This window comes from Scophthalmus maximus, chromosome 20 (genome assembly GCF_022379125.1).
Source record: "Scophthalmus maximus strain ysfricsl-2021 chromosome 20, ASM2237912v1, whole genome shotgun sequence".
In the NCBI taxonomy this organism is placed as follows: Eukaryota; Metazoa; Chordata; class Actinopteri; order Pleuronectiformes; family Scophthalmidae; genus Scophthalmus; species Scophthalmus maximus.
Genome location: NC_061534.1, coordinates 6,930,924 through 6,947,404, shown reverse-complemented (window position 1 = coordinate 6,947,404; position 16,481 = coordinate 6,930,924). Strand labels below are relative to the sequence as shown.

The following is a 16,481-nucleotide window of genomic DNA, read 5'->3' as shown; positions in this document are numbered from 1 at the left end:
TGTAAGAAATTAAACATATACTGGAGCTTATTTGTTCAGCTCTTGCCCAAACAATTTCCTCAGCTAACATTCTCTGTGGGAAATCTGAGGTTAATATTCATGACATTCAAGGTGTAACCTGTGCATCTTTCCAATCACACTAAATACTTTTCAACTTTTTTATATGTTAAGCCTCAATTTATTGTTTATGCATGTAAGAAACCCATCTTTAATACAAAATCCTACTGGGTTATGATTAAATTAAAAGTAGCTCTTCGAAAAAACTATGTTGGAAAAAAGGGACATAGGACATCAAATTGAAACAGGTTTATTTCCATAAAAAAGAACAATTTAACAAATTAAAGCAGTAAACTGCAGAAAGCACAGGGCTGCAACAACATCAAAGGTATCCAATCCAAAGACGACAAAAATCGAACAACCCAAAAACTATACAAGGTAAAAATCTTAACACTGCTGAAGCAGTTATCGCCTCTTCTGGAAGATGTTCCCTCTTCCCATTCCACCACGCCCTCTGCCTCTTGCTGCCACTGCAGAAAAAAAAAAGACAAAAGACAAACATTTTTCATTAAAAAAAAAGGTACAATTCAATACACCATCTCAAACTGAAAACAATTCAGGAGAATTGAATCAATGTCTCTCTGATTGAATTCTATAATGCCAAATTGTAGTTATGCTGCAGAAGTTATGAATAACTGCCAAGGAATGTAATGAGGCTAAAAAAGGAAAGGAAATCTCAGCGTCCTTTGAAATGTCCAGGAAGAGGAAATCGTCCCACTCACCTTGTGCTTTAAGAATAGCTGCCTTGCCCCTTCCAGCACCAGATCCCTGGTTCTTGTTTTTCATACTCTTTAACATCGGGGCATTCTTTAACATGTCCGGTAAGATCAGGAAGCGGATCTTGCTGCCACGGATGTAGACTTGCTCCAACTGTGCCACCCGGCCATCACGATAAGTCACTGTGATGTTGGACATCTGTAGTGATATGATTTTTATTTTAGCTACACAACAGACTAAATCACATAGTTGACACTATGTTACAGTAAATCGGAGAGGTCAAAACACTGAATACAATGTGTTCAAATAATGAAGCACTTTGTCTGAACCAGCTCCGGTCACAGAAAACTCGAGAGGTGTCAATGGGCTGGTGTGTGTGACCATTGAAGACCAACCTGGCAGTTCATGTTGTCCTCCGCCTCGATCAGCTTGCCCCTGTACACCTCTCCAGTGTTGGTCTCGCAGGTCACAATGTGTCCCTCTGCCTCATGCAGAACCTTGATTGGTACGCCGATAGACATGTTTCCACCGTCTTCCTGAAACACAACATGTATTGTATGAAGATGTTAAAAATGTGCTCTCCCGTGATAAATAGTGCAATAGTCACGTGGACTAACCACCAAACATCATCAAACGTTAAAATATTTGGGCTAAAATCATTAACATGTTCTCACTGTAGCTGATTATTTTTAATTGTGTCGTGAAACATTATTTTATATATATATATAGCTAAGCTAGCAGCCAAACCCCTAATGGTGTTTGACTCCATTACAGGCATTAGCCATCTTAATGCTACTTTAGCTCTAGTACCGTGTCTCGAAATGAGACCGAGGCGATATTTGAAGAGACTAATGTTTGAATGTTTGCCTGAGGCGATTCACACTTCGGTTGGATGCGACGTAAGAATATTTAATTTCAAGTTTGATAAAAGTTTGGCCAGTGTAAGTGCTGAGGCACAGGCAGTTAGCATCCGAGCTAAATTAGCAGCCCAGCTAGGCTAATTTAAGACAATACAGTTACTTAACAGGAGAAACGACTTGCGCATATTTATACTTTGAGCCAATTAGTAGTATGTTAAACACGAAAACCACCTAAGTCGATTCATATAATATTTAACAGTAAACATGTGATTGTTTCCTGACGTATAGACTCTGATCTCAGATAATAGACGGAGCCATGTTGGCTAAGTGAATGAATGAGGTCCAATGAACAACAACGGCAATCACCAATGTTGGGTAGATTAAACAATAATATGATTTTATCCAGCCAGTTAAGACACTCACCTTGATTCTGTCTTGCAAACGGATTTCTTTGTTTTAGGCTTCTTGTCTCTGCAACGTGCGCACGTCGCTTTCGCGTATCGTTTTGAGCCTTTTTCCGCCTACCCACAATGCAACAAGAGTTCAAAGAAATGCTTCCTGCTTCTTCTTCTTCGCCTTCTTTTATTCGGCAGACTAGACGCATCTACGGCGTATTGCTGCCCTCCACTGTTTGTTGTTCGCGTATGTCAATTGTCTATATCTTCTTACATAATCCAGATATTCCAACATTTTCTTCATCTACGTCCAGCTTTCCAAATTGAGTAGAGTCAAGTGGTGCATCTTGGGACTTATATATATATATATATATATATATATATATATGTATTTTTTAAGCACATGAAAAAAAACAAGCACTGTTTGGATTACTCTTGGTGATTTCTGAAATCGGTCACTGCAAGAGTAAAAGTTAAAATTTCAGTTTATGCAAAGGAGCACATGTTTACTGCACGCTCCTAGTTTTTGTACTGAGTGGGGTACTTTAAGAGGCCTATTGGATTTGTTTTTTCTGCAGGACAGCATTTTATCATATGTAATTACAAGACAAAGGCAAGGCAAGGCAAGTTTATTTGTATAGCACATTTCAACAAATGGGCAATTCCAAGTGCTTTACAATAAACATTAAAAGCATTGGGAACAAACAGATAAAAATACAAAATTAAAAAGAGAAAATAAAAACATGTCAAAGTAGAATAAGAGAGGTGATAAAAGTTACAGTGCAGTACAAGAAATGCATAGAGAGTTTATTTACTGAAAGGCAGCGGCAAACAGAAAAGTCTTCAGTCTTGATTTAAAAGAACTGAGAGTTTGTTCCAGATATGTGGAGTGTAGAACGGAACGCTGCCATTGTAATTGTCTACAAATAACTCTTTTATGTTTACGTGGTTATGGATTTGTATTTTCCACAACCACATCGTTTTACTACCCCTTATCTCATGTCTGTCAAAATAGCACAAAGAAAAACAAATTATTAAAATGAAATGACTTTAATCATTTGAATACTCCTGTGCACGGCCACGAAGTGTAATAAACAACTGATAATATATAGTTTTAAAATAACTGTCCTTTGCATGCGCACTAGGCACATACCCATGTATGTTTTTTCCTGGAGACTTTGCCTCTGGGATTGCTTCAAAGCACATAAGTGTCGCCTAATGCAGCTCTTCCCCACAGTGAAAGGGCTTTTTAATGAGGAAGGACAAGGTATAATGGCATAATAAAAGACATCATCACATGAACCTTCATTTGATTTCCATTGCATTAGGCCCATTGACTGGCGTCAGCAGCCAGGCCACTCAGTAAACACCTCTCTCAGCGTAGTCTGTGGACCCGCGTGTGTGTGTGTATCAAGGCATATGGACTGATATTTGAATAGATCAAACAAGCTTTGTTTTGATGGTTGGTAACTGGCCTGTATACATCAGTGCCTTTGACTCATGTGTCACATAGCTGTTGGCGAAGCAGCAACAGATACATGTTGCCTGGCAGTTATCAAACTAGCAACATCTAGTGCCCCTGTAGCTTTCCAGCGGTCTGACAAATGACTTTTTAACAGATCTATACACAAGAGATAGTGCATGCTTTACGATTGCCATCAAACATCACTGTGTTTTTGTTTTATAGTTCACTCAGACCATTGGTCACGCTTCTTTGTGAGAAAGTCATTCAGCTTTGTCACAGAAAGTCAACAGAAAGTGACTCAAGCTTTGTAAAAAATGTAGTAATATTTCAGATTTAATTCGACGTGACAAAATGTGACATGATGCAACGTCATCAGTAAATGCAGCTCAAGAATATAAATGTTTAAAAACATGATTACAGTAGATAAAGTACAGTTTAATTGTTTTGAAGACATGACACTTTAAAAAAAAAAGTATATTTATTGTGGAAAAAATGGAAGCATCAGCACATCTGTTTGCGTGCTTGTAGATCTGATCGTCATCATTTAGCCGTTCATGTAACTGGAGGAAAAAAAACTGATTTACTGCTGCTGTTGATCTGCCGAGGCTTCGTTAAATCCTTCTTCATTTTTTTTCTGTATGTGCAAGATTGTTATATGGTTCATGGCAACAAAAATACAGTCCATGTGCCGAGATGTCTTCGTCATGAGACTTCTGGAAGCTGTGCCGAGCAGGTGCACTGAGTCTGATTCAAGGAGAGAGCGTGAACGTTTACGAAAGCAATGCAACTCGCACTGTCTTCCAGCTCCGGAGCACCTGTAGCCGCCTCTTCTCCGACCTGCTCAGCAAGTCCCACCATGCGCGGCTGCTGCTGTGCTGCTGAGGAAAGTGTGCCGCTTTTTACTGGGTGACAGTTGGGTATGTAGCTCCTCGGGGCGGAGTCTCCCTTTGTTGCCCAGTGGCAAGAGGCCTCCTGGGTGGCCTGTGGAGGAGTTTGGCTGGGAGTCGGCTCCTGGATGTAACTATTTACCACAGTGCAACACGATGAAGCCTCTTTACAGGTCCGGGAAGAGGACGAGGTTCCCATGATGCTGCTGCCGCGGCCATCACCTCTACCGCCGCAACTCCCGAACCCACGCACGTCCCTCTGCCCCAGGATGTGCTGGTACAGGATCCGCCGGAAGGTCAGTCTGAACTCGCAAATGTGGTAGGCATAGATGAAGGGATTCACCACAGAGTTGGCGTGGGAGAGGATGATGGCGGTGTTCATCACCCAGATGTTTGAGCGGCTACAGTCCCGACACAGGTGGTTGAAACAGTTGATGATGTGCACCGGGAGCCAACAAAAAGCAAACAGGCCCACAATGATGGCCAGCGATTTGGCGGCGTGCACTTCCCTCTGCAGCGTGGAGCGGGGTGAGCTCCGCGACGAGGTCGCTTCTCCCGGTGTGCGGCGCGAGCGCGCGTGTGATGCCTTGAGCCCGATCAGTCGGAGCTGACGCCGCGCGGCCATGAAGATGTTGGCGTAGATGACCAGCATGACCGCCAGAGGCACCAGCACACAGCCGAAGAAGTTGAAGTAGACCATGTAGTCCAGGTTCACCACCTCTTCGAACTGACACTCGGTCATGCCTTTGGAGCAGCTGTTGCTGCCGCCGTCGGCGGCCGTTGCGTTCCAACCTGTGAAACAGAGGCAGGGGTGGGTTTTTATTTTGCATCATTTTGGCAGGTTACTGTGCATGGTCTGGAAGCGCGAGTCAAGCGTCTTTCTTTGATTTTTCTCCTCCTACTGTATCACCTCTAGTAAAGGGATGTTGTGGCGTAAAACAGGGGAAGTTTGGAGATGTGTCTACTGATTAACTGATTACTGATTAACCCTTGAATGCTGCTTACTTGTCCCATTTTTTCAAAATTCAGATTTTCTGGCATCTAAACCGTCTTTCAGAAACCCATGGGCAATGTAGCGGAGGTCACCTCTACGTCTCTCTACAGTCCAGGCGTAACTGAGGACATTTTGCACTGAAAGCACACATTTACATTTGCCATAATGAATCTCCCACCTGCGTTCCATCCCAGCATCGGCGTCAGGCCGATGCCCGTGGAGAGGACCCAGCACAAAATGATGATGCCCTTTGCCCTCTGCCCTGTCACCAGGCTGCTGTACCTGAAAGGTTGAGCAAAAACAAAAATAATACGCGAGGGGCCAGCGGCTTTATCTAATCTCATTGTGATAGTATCTGCAGCAAAGTCAATATTTGGTGATTCACGTGGGGAGAAGATGGTCGCGCATTCAACACTCGCATTATTCATTTCACGCACCAAAGAAAGATGCAAGTTGTCCTGCTACAGCTTTGTCGTAGCATTGCTGTTTAAAAAAATAATAATACAGAACACGGTGAGGCCTGGTAGTGCAACCACAGTTGAAAAAAGCATATTAGCTGATGGAGGAGTGAAATCCGGCTTTACATTTTGTGAGTGTGCATTATTCTTCATTTCTCTCCTACTGCATTTTGTAATTTACTGGTACACTTATCATTACTTCTCATCTCTATTAACGTAAAGATCGGAGCCATTTAATCGGCGGCTGTTCAACTGTCCTCTCTCTCTCTCTCTCTCTTCTCTCCTCCTGTCTCTCCTCCCACCCTCTTTCTGCCCACCTCTCCTCTCTTCCCCATTTCTGGCGCTATACAAATAAAATTGAATTGAATTGAATTTGTTTTCTAGACAGGTCATATAAAAAACTTCATCGCAATGCCGTGAAACACAGAAATCCTCAAAATCCGTAATTTTAGTGTTTTGTTGGCTTGTAACTCAACTCAGACTCGGACTTTCACGGGTGATTTTGATGGTTTGGGTTCAATAAACCCATAATGTGCAGCATATCAGCTTAGCACAAGTAGAAATGAACCTACGGCAAATGATAAGATGGTCTCATGTTATACATTTAAAGTGTGGTCATTTTTTTCTGTGGTTTCTCTTACACCATTCACACAAAAACAGTGTACAGTACTTGGTTAAAATATAGAATTCACGTCTGTCAAGAACAGGGCAGCAGGGCCTGACAATTATTCAACTTGGGGAAAGAAAAATCTGAAGGTATTTGTGAAGACTGTGAATCTCCCATCCACCTTTGTAGGAGCTGCAAAAAAAACCCCCCCGCACACATTCGGCTAGTGGAATGAAAATAGCAAATCAGTGGCCATCGCATGTGACCGATACCTTCCATGGGCACGGTGGCAGCCACTCGGCTATATTTGGGCTCTCTTGAAACCTTCGATGAATTATCACTTGTGTGGTCTTTGATGCCAGGGTTGTGTGCCCCGGTTTTGAGCGCACAAACAGGCGCACGAGCTGTTGTGCAACCGCTTATGCAAATGTGTCCCCGGGCTGTGGCCTCCCCGACGAAACATCCTCTCGTGACAGGAGCAATGCAGCTGTGACTACAGCAGCAGTGGGTTCGGCGCAAACAAAGGGCTGTCGCGGAGAGAAGGAAGAGGGAAGTTTGGTTGTGAGTCGTAAAACTATGTGAGCCATTTCATTTGAATGGCGCTGATTGACGCGGGTGATAGTGATCAAAGCGCGCAGCTGGTTTGATTCTTTTCAACAGCGCACGAACAGCAACCTTATAAGGCCCGTGGACACATTTATCTGTGCCCGCAGCCGGCCAGATTAGCCCTAATTGAATAAGACCTCTCTGTAACTCATTATGGTTTTTCTGCACCACGGCGTATTGTGCGAGTGTTGGACGCCTCTCACCCATAAAGGTCAATCTCTGATGTGTGGAAAGGGCATTTGTTCAAACATATGATTAGACTGCGCACGGGCAACAGTTTACATCCGACGGTAAAAACTTTCAGAAAGGTTTTTCACAGTGCGAAAAAAGTCATCAGCGTTAGGACTGGCTGACCTTTGACCCGTCCCCTCACCTGAGTGGGTTCTTGATGGCGATGTAGCGGTCCACGGCGATGGCCAGCAGGCTGAAGATGGAGCTCTGGGTGAGCACGAGGACGAAGCAAGCGATGAACAGGCAGCCGTAGAAGTTGGCGCAGAAGCCGGTGCTGATGTTTTCGAAAAGAACACCGATTTCAGAAAGACAAACGTTAAAAAAAAACGGTATAACAACTGTAGTGAAGCCATGTTTCATATAACTATGGCCCCAAATCAGTCGCAGAGTTTTCACGTGAATTGTTCTGCTTTGGTCTCAGACAACACAAGCTTTTGAGTTCAATAAAAGAGAAAATCCCAATTTCAGCGGCGCAAAAAATGAAATATGCCAGTCGCGGCGATACCTGATGGTGATGGCGAAGGGAATCGCCAGCAGCCCCACAGCAATGTCAGCCAGGGCCAACGACACCACGAAGAAGTTGGTGATGCTCTGCAGGTTGGAGTTGAGGCACACGGCCCAGCACACCAGGGAGTTCCCGGCCACAGCCAGGCAGGCGATCACCAGCTCCAGGCCAATGTAGACCAGCTGGTAATACTCCAGCATGGTGACCTTTTCTTTCTCTTCCTCTTTTTTGCTTTCTTTGCGCTCTCATCCCACACAGTCCGCTCGCTCGACGTGGTTTGGTTGTTTTTTTTTTTTGACAAAATACCTGCTTGCCAAACTCGCTTATGGGAAGAGTGATTGTGTCACCGGGGGACGGCCGGGACAGGAAGTTCCCACCGCAAAGAACATCACACTTGCGATGCCGGACTTGTCTCTCACCACCTTCCACTGTCACGCTCACGCCGCGTCTGTGCCCGTCGGCCCTCCTCTTTTGTCCCCTCAGCAGCGCTCGGCTCGGAAGCCTTTTGTCGCAGGACTCCCACGAGGCAGCGTCTCGGCGTTTCGCCCCCGACGGCTACTGCACCGAACGCAGAGCGGCGGTCTGGAGAGAGGGAGAGAGAGAGAGAGGGAGGGAGAGGAAGAGAGAGCGAGCACAATCTCGGCGGTCTAGCCTGAACAAACAGACTGCAGGTCAGAAAAGCCATCCGTCTCTGGAAGACAGGGCCAAAGCAGACAAATCCAACAATGCACCTTTTTATTTCGGGGAAAGTTTCCCGTAACCCCTCCGAGCGCTTATCATTCCCCCCGCTGACATGCTTTCTTTCAAAATCACTGATAATTGCACCAAAGAAGGGGGCCGCCCCAGAGTTTGAGCGCCATTGCGCTACTACGGGAATACTGTTAGACTGTTTTCTCAGGGTATTTGACTAAATTCCTCAGTGTTGTAAGCCGATTAGAGCGTGTTATTGCAAACAGGGTCAAGACCTCAGTTTAGGGGGAAAGAAGATCTGGAATGAGGCGTAGGCCAAGTTGTCCAGTTCACTGAATAACCTGTACGGTTATTTTGTCGGCAAGCCTGCTTTGAAATTTAATGAGACGGCTGAAATGTATGCCAGTTTGCTCATGGTTTGGGGTTTATTCCACTGAGACTTCACCAGCGGTGTCCGCGCACCTCACGCACGTGACCCGACACACTTGTTCCCATTCTGGCTTATTGGTTGAGCTATTCCTCCAAGAGGTCCATATATTCAAAATGATAGTTTGTCTTGTGCATTGATGTAAACGAGTGACAACCTCTCAGTGTCGTCATGAATATCGATGTATTGCCCTCAAGATGACAGTGTCGCTCGGGGCTATAACACCAACATTAACTGGGCACCCGTGCGCTATTTCACCTTGGCCGAGCGCACACAGAGAACCTGTTTTTAATCTCCTGCGACTCGAGACCAATCTTCACAGTGCAGAGATATGCTGTAAGGGGAAATTTGTTGGGCACAGCGTAAAAATAAAGGTTTGGCAAACACGCCATTGTTTCCTGCCAACGTCCACGGTGGGCAACATTTGACAAGATAAGACTCGACGAGATAGATTGGACCTCAAACAAATGACCCTGGGACCCCAGAGGGGGGCACGTGGTCACCACAGGAGGCCCCGCTGGGACCAGAAAGCCCTTTTTATTTGCCCGACCCTATTTCTGACCTTCTACGTATAGACCCATGTCAGAGGACAGGAATTCCCACTTCCAGTCTTCTTTGAGTCACTGTTCTCAATCAGTTTCCGACCTTTGGCGCAATGTTTTTCTCCGACATATTACCATAGATTAAAGTCATAACGGCGAGGCATCAACTTCCAAATACTAAAGAACGAGGTGGCTTGACCGGTCACCAGCAGACAAAGGCGCTCAGGCTTTTCTTCCTGCTGCTCCATCTCTGAACACAGGTGCACTAATTTCAGTGAGTCAAATACGTCTACGTGAATTTCTTTTTTTTAATTTTTTTTACAGTCTATGCTAAGGTGTGATAATGATATATTAGTTAAATTAAGTTTCAATTTACATAGTCAGTTACCGTAATATCAAATAATAAAACATAGGGGATGTAAACTCACATTTACCTTGATACATTGATCTGAAGTACATATCAAGTATTACAGTTCATAGGGAAAAAGGTTTGTTAAAAGACAATAACTGTAAATCAAAAGACAGAGGCATATTTTATTCCCTTCAACCAATTCATGGCAGTTGTCATACATTGTTCAAATCTACCTCTCTTGGTTACATTTCCTCTCTGCAGTTATATTTGTATCGATCCTGTTCGGCAGCACATTATTGGACCTAATCCTCACTTTTCCTCTATTTTTTTCCCTATTGAAATATAAAAATCAGTGTTTGAAAACCAAAGCAACAGTTTATTGAAGACCTCGAGAGGACGCAAAACTGTCTGAAAAGCTAAAACAGAAAAAAAGAAAATGGAATTGCAGTGCCAGGGTCATAACACACAGTAAAGCAACCACATGGTGAGGCTTCTTGTTTAACCTTCTTCCAGTTGGCTGCTTTGGCAAAAAAAAAAAAAAAAGGATGGAGGATTGATATACAGCATGTGCTAAGAGGCCTTGGAGGAAGTGATAAGAAAATAAACATCCTGCTAGATGTGGATCTGTCACTAGCCCTGCCAATCAATGTCCCAGCTCAGCTCCAGCAGAGAGAGAAGAACAGCTGATGTGTTATTATGTGTGTATTATTATCATTATTGTTATTATGGTTCTGATGTCAAGTCTAGTGATGGAGGGAAACTCCATGTATAAAACATTAAAGTGGTGGTCCAAAGCTTGACTGACGTATTTCAAACATCCCGAACAAGCAAAAACAAAAAAACAACAATAACAAAACAATAATCATTTTCTTACCTTGTTGTTGAGGTGAAAATAAAAAAACAAGACTACGATACAAAGTCAAATCCTCTGACACTGGAGATGATGGTGATCGGTGAAGTTTCAAGGTGCGCACTGGGGAAACGTTCCTCCGCCTCTCTCTGTCTCTCTCTCTCTGTCTCTCTGTCTCTCCCCCCCCCCCCTCTCTCTGCCCCCCCCTCTCTCTCTCTCCCCCCTCTCTGTCTCTCTCTCTCTCTGTCTCCCCCCCTCTCTCTCCTTCTTTCTCTCTCCCCCCTCTCTCTCTCTGTCTCTCTCTCTCTCTCTCTCTCTCTCTCTCTCTCTCTCTCTCTGTCTCTCTGTCTCTCCCCCCCCCCTCTCTCTGCCCCCCCTCTCTCTCTCTCCCCCCTCTCTGTCTCTCTCTCTCTCTCTGTCTCCCCCCCTCTCTCTCCTTCTTTCTCTCTCTCCCCCCTCTCTCTCTCTGTCTCTCTCTCTCTCTGTCTCCCCCCTCTCTCTGTCTTTCTCTCTCTCTGTCTCTCTCTCTCCCCCCCCTCTCTCTCCTTCTTTCTCTCTCCCTCTCTCTCCCCCCTCTCTCTCTCTGTCACTCTCTCTCTCTCCCTCCCTCTCTCCCCCCCTCTCTCTCCTTCTTTCTCTCTCCCTCTCTCTCCCTCCCTCTCTCTCTCTCTGTCTCTCTCTCCCCCGCCCTCTCTGTCTCTCTCTCTCTCCCTCTCTGTTTCTCTCTCTCTGTCTCCCCCCTCTCTGTCTCTCTCTCTCTCTCCCTCTCTGTCTCTCTCTCTCTCTGTCTCCCCCCCCCTCTCTCTCTCTGTCTCTCTCTCTCCTCCCTCTCTGTCTCTCTCTCTCTGTCTCCCCCCTCTCTGTCTCTCTCTCTCTCTCCCTCTCTGTCTCTCTCTCTCTCTGTCTCCCCCCCTCTCTGTCTCTCTCTCTCCTCCCTCTCTGTCTCTCTCTCTCTGTCTCTCTCCTCCCTCTCTGTCTCTCCCCCCCCCCTCTCTCTCTCTGTCTCCCCCCCTCTCTGTCTCTCTCCCCCCTCTCTCTCTCTGTCTCCCCCCCTCTCTCTCTGTCTCCCCCCCTCACTCTCTCTCTCTCTCTCTGTCTCTCCCCCTCACTCTCTCTCTCTCTCTCTGTCTCTCCCCCGCCCTCTCTGTCTCTCTCTCTCCCTCTCTGTCTCTCTCTCTCCCTCTCTGTCTCTCTCTCTCCCTCCCTCCCTCCCTCTCTGAGTGGAGGGGGCGGGGCCAGGGGGCGGGGCGTTTGTGGTAATCAGTGACGTATGGACCAATGGAAATGGGAAATAACCGATGACAACCGGCTGAAATAAACGATAATTTAAAAAAAGAAAGAAGTGATAAATACATTAAAAAACAACAACATATGAAGGAGTTCACATCATCAGTAAAGTTCTTGATGAGAATTTCTTTTTCTCTCACTTTCTCTACATGTCTGATGCTTATTGTCTGGTTCTTCTACATGTGTGATTTTAACAGCCGCACATTTTTTTGAAGCACGTTGTGTGATTTGCTCTGTGAGCAGAACCATGAATCATATATATACATATATATACATATATATATATATATATATATATATATATATATATATATATATATGATTCATGGTTCTGCTCTAAAAAAAGAATAAAGATCAATCTGTCATTCTATGTAGATACAGTTTTTATTTAACAGTTTTGTGTACAAACACAGGCTGCAAATGCCTTCCGAACACGTTTGCCCTCAGAGTACAGTATTCCTTTTTTAAAGTTCTACAAGCAGAACATTGAATATTCAACAGGAACAAGAGTCCAAAGAATTGAGGAAGGTAAAAAGAGAAAACGTTTTGCGGTCGGTCATAACGTCTCATCCTCAGCTTCATGTTGGACGTTGAATAGAACAGAACCAGCGTTTCTTCCCCCAGACGTCAACGTGTGACCTCGTTTAATGTCGGAGCAGAGGTCGCAGAAGGTCATGTCAAATTATTAACTGACTGCAGTATGAGAATGTGGTGATTAATTACCCAGTGTCATGTACAATAAATGCAAAAACATTTGTTACTTTCATATAGAGCAATATGTTCCATATTTTCAGGCTATTGCACAGAGAAACGACACCTTTTCCTTTTGCCGTGTTTGCTTCTTCATGTACAGAGCTATGGGACAGAGGATTGTGGAGGGAACTGTATAATGGAGGGTACATGCAGTTACACTGACAATCAACAGACCAAACAAAAAAATAATAGTAATTCAGATTTCAGAGTAATATATAGGACTCATTCCTCCTCTACCATAAACGGACAGATTGGCTTTTCGAAGAGACTAGAGGTTAACCAGCTCGATCAGTCTTTAACGATCATACGCCAATGGAACGCCACAATAAATTAAACAGAAAACCCCAAATTATGTACTCTCTAGTATAATACATATCATACAACTCTATGGAAAAGTAGACGTTTGCGTTTTGTCAACTCCCAGAATCTACCTTTTCTTTTATATATCGACAGGAACTTGCACCTGTCATTCAGATGACTGAACCGGAGAGCTAAACCATCACAGTGGTGAGTCTGTTGTACAACACAAAGAACTACAGAGGTGAACCGGAGCTGAACGTTGTCTTGCAGATGTGCACAGCGGTTTTTTTCTGAGATAAACAGCTGGAACTTGGAAACGGGATGTCGGATAGGCAGACTGCAACATCAGACTTACCTTTCCCAGAAGCAAGCACCCCCCCTAACATAATATCATAAATAAATACATCCCCGTGAGACCTTTTCATACCAAACTACGCCAAAGCATTAATAAATACAAATCAAAAAAGGCATAAAAGGAGCAGAACATTTTTTTAAGAGCTAAGACAAAAGACAGGGGCAAGACAATTCTGTCCTTTTGCCCCATTAAGACCGACGTCAACACACGTTTCAGTCACAGCGTCACAGTCAGACGAAGGTGGCAGGCGTGTACAATATATACGAGCTAAGACCGTGCTTAAGTGTAAGGTCCTGTCTTAGTCTACTCTTTAGGAGATGAGAGGTGTGCGGCCGACCTCAGAGAAGGCAACAGGGGGACTGAGCGACGTCCCCGGCGCCAGCGTTTTTTTTTTCACCGACATGTTTTTTTGTTTTTTTTTAACCGCCGGCGCTAAACCAAAGGAAAAGTGTCGAGGCACGATAGGGTGGACGAGTGTAGGCAATCGGGAGCTTTTGTTCTAAAGGTGACGCATGAGCGGAGCAACGGGCGAACGGGGGAATCCGTTCTGTCTCGCCGGCTAAAATGTAGACGAGGAAAGACAAAATTAGTGGAGGCAGTTTAAAAACACATCACGCGCAACTGTGCCGGGACTGAAGGCATGGACACTTCAGAATGAAATCTCAACAGTGTTTCATCAGAAATCTATACACCAAGTTGACATCAGGCAACATAAACGTATTGTCAGCATCAAATTCCTTTTTGTTTTCGCTTTCTCAAACTTTAGAGCGTTGATATGTATCCAAAAGGAAGGACTCCTCTCGCCACTGAGAGACTACAGACGTTCATCTTATTAACTTACTCGCCTGTGCCTTCCTGTGATATCTTACAAGCCATTTACAGATCCACCGATCTGATCAGTTGGTTTTTAGGTTCATGCCGTGATAGGATATGAGGAGCAAACCATGCCATTTATATCTTTTTAAATGTGCCAGATAACGACACGCTGCGACAAACCACCTCATCCTCGTGAGTTCACCAGCATCGCAAAGCCAAGTGTGAGAGGGCAAGTTTGTAAACAGATGACAAGAGCATAAAGAAAAGAAAAAAGGAACATGCCTGCATGTTAAATCAAGATGAAACTTGGAAATATGTCATTTTAGCGTAAACAAAATGCTTAAAGGGCTTCGGTTTAACTTGGCCATTGTGTAAGGGACATGTTCAGATTGACAGGGACAAACAATTATAAGGGCATTTGAGTGAATGAGAGAATAGAAGAAGAAATAAAAGTCAGGAGAAGACGAAACAAAATAAAGATTCCTTCATTAAACCAAACAGATATGCTCTTCAATGGACATAAATGCTGAGTGCTCAGGTCACTTGAATTGTAATAAATACAGTAGTAGTTCTAACATTGCACGAGCGCACTTCCGCAGCCACAGATTCATAGAGACGATGCCATAAATGTGTGTGTGTGTGTGTGTGTGTGTGTGTTGAATTATGACTTTGCATAATGTCTACACTAGACAGGTCTGTGGATGTGAGACGTTCTGCTGAGGAACAGCCAGCAGTTAAGGAGCGTGTGCCTTTCCCCCCCAGCAGCATAAGGTACGTAACGACAATGAGTGTGTGTGTGTGTGTGTGTGTGTGTGTGTGTGTGTGTGTGTGTGTGTGTGTGTGTGTGTGTTCACCTTCATGATAAGACCTAGATGAGTAATGGATAGGCTGGACAGAGCAGTGGAGTAGTTTTTTTATAAGATCAAGGCTAAATCCTGCGTTTTTACTGCAAGACTTTAAGTCAAGGCTAAGACCTACCACTTCCTTAATCAAACCCAAAAGAGTTCACGCACAAAGAAAATTAAAATAAAATAAATCCCCCCCAGGCCAGAAAATAAATTACAATAATAGCAACAATGATTATACTGTTAAACGAAAAAAGGAAAAAAAAATATGACTTTAAGATTATGTACAAACTGTAACTGTAAATACAACCACTTCCTTTTTTCCTAAGGAACAAACAAACCACATATGAATTTGGCAAGATGTCCAATATTACATTAAGAAGGACATTTCATCAGCAAAGATATGAACACAGACGGTTTCTATGTTAGAAAATATATTGCTTCCTGGGTGTTTATGCTCAGGACTACCTTGAGACACAAACAACACGGACGGGGAAACTTATTGTAGTCGGATCAACTGCTGGCAGTCAAGTTACTTCTTGTCATTTGGTTCCTTTTTTCTATCTTACAGTCCTTCTTCAAGACGTCCTGTTCGTCTCCCCGACTCCCAGGAGGGCTTTGTTTACGCTGTAAACATTTGAACATATAGGTGTTTTGCTTCCCGCGGCTTTTGTACCACAAAGAAAAAAAGCCGGTAGCGCGGCAGCTCTGGACGTTTCACTTTAAACTCCGACAAAAGACGCAAATGTCTCCTCTCGTCTCATCGGGAACAATGCGCTGAGATTAAGTAAGACACGAGTAGAATTTTTCCTCAACAGGACATGGAACGATGTTTGGGACGGATAGTCTTGACTCGATGATTGTCCAAAAAAAAAAAAAAGAGAACAATGCCCAAACACAAAGAAACATGGAAATTGTGATTTGTTGGCTTATTCCACGAATCAAGTAAGACTTGACTTATGAACCACGACAGTGGACAAACTGCAATGGTTCAATTGCTCAAGACCAACAGAAGGGCAAGGTGATTCACCCACAACACCACAGAAGGTCCAAGGAATCATACTAAATATGGGCAGTATGAATATCAACGACCGCACACGTCCTCTGAGCTTCAGAGGCCCAATGGCGCCCTCGTGCGTTCAAGTGGAGCGGGCACCGCCGTAGACAACCCTTGACCAGCTGTAAGAGCCCACTGGAATCTGGCCAGTCAATAATAAAAAAAACAAAAACATAACTACAGGCTCACTTTGAGCCAAGGTCCATCTCGTTTTCACTCCTTTACGGTCAACGCGTCAGCTCTATACTTCGGTGGAGAAGAGGATGCTCTGCCGTTTGCTGTCCGGGGTGGGGATGGTCTCCAGCTGGAGGAAATACAGCAGCACCTGGACCTGCAAGGGAGAGAGAGAGAGACACATTTGCAAAATGAAAAACTGAGGATAAAACTTCACAAAATAAAAGAGATTAAAAGCCAGGGGGAAGAGA

General features: G+C 44.3%; 3 protein-coding genes across 4 annotated transcripts in view; all 3 read right to left on the bottom strand.

Annotated features, from left to right (window-relative positions):
• Nucleotides 1-291: 291 nt before the first annotated feature.
• Nucleotides 292-2,214, bottom strand: snrpd3l (small nuclear ribonucleoprotein D3 polypeptide, like). Its single transcript, XM_035608654.2, has 4 exons — nucleotides 2,058-2,214; nucleotides 1,170-1,310; nucleotides 780-972; nucleotides 292-527 (listed from the first exon to the last, which is right to left on the bottom strand). Exons 2-4 carry the CDS (start codon nucleotides 1,293-1,295, stop codon nucleotides 463-465), a joined length of 384 nt encoding a protein of 127 aa, XP_035464547.1. The 5' UTR covers nucleotides 1,296-1,310; nucleotides 2,058-2,214; the 3' UTR covers nucleotides 292-462.
• A 428-nt stretch (nucleotides 2,215-2,642) lies between these two features.
• adora2ab (adenosine A2a receptor b) lies at nucleotides 2,643-10,817 on the bottom strand. 2 transcript variants are annotated; one of them, XM_035608652.2, is made up of 5 exons: nucleotides 10,668-10,817; nucleotides 7,783-8,364; nucleotides 7,420-7,551; nucleotides 5,554-5,657; nucleotides 2,643-5,173 (listed from the first exon to the last, which is right to left on the bottom strand). In XM_035608652.2, the coding sequence occupies exons 2-5, from the start codon at nucleotides 7,980-7,982 to the stop codon at nucleotides 4,197-4,199; spliced, it is 1,413 nt and encodes a 470-aa protein (XP_035464545.2). In that variant the 5' UTR covers nucleotides 7,983-8,364; nucleotides 10,668-10,817; the 3' UTR covers nucleotides 2,643-4,196. The 2 variants fall into 2 exon arrangements, with proteins under 2 accessions (XP_035464545.2, XP_035464546.2); XM_035608653.2 differs by having other exon boundaries at nucleotides 7,783-10,817.
• Nucleotides 10,818-12,295: 1,478 nt separating this feature from the next.
• The window catches only part of bcr (BCR activator of RhoGEF and GTPase), a 72,015-nt gene continuing 67,829 nt past the window's right edge, over nucleotides 12,296-16,481 (bottom strand). Inside the window, exon 23 of the mRNA XM_035607335.2 lies at nucleotides 12,296-16,387. Within this exon, the coding sequence (XP_035463228.2) occupies nucleotides 16,298-16,387 (90 nt within the window). The 3' untranslated portion in view covers nucleotides 12,296-16,297. The remainder of the gene's footprint in view (nucleotides 16,388-16,481) is intronic.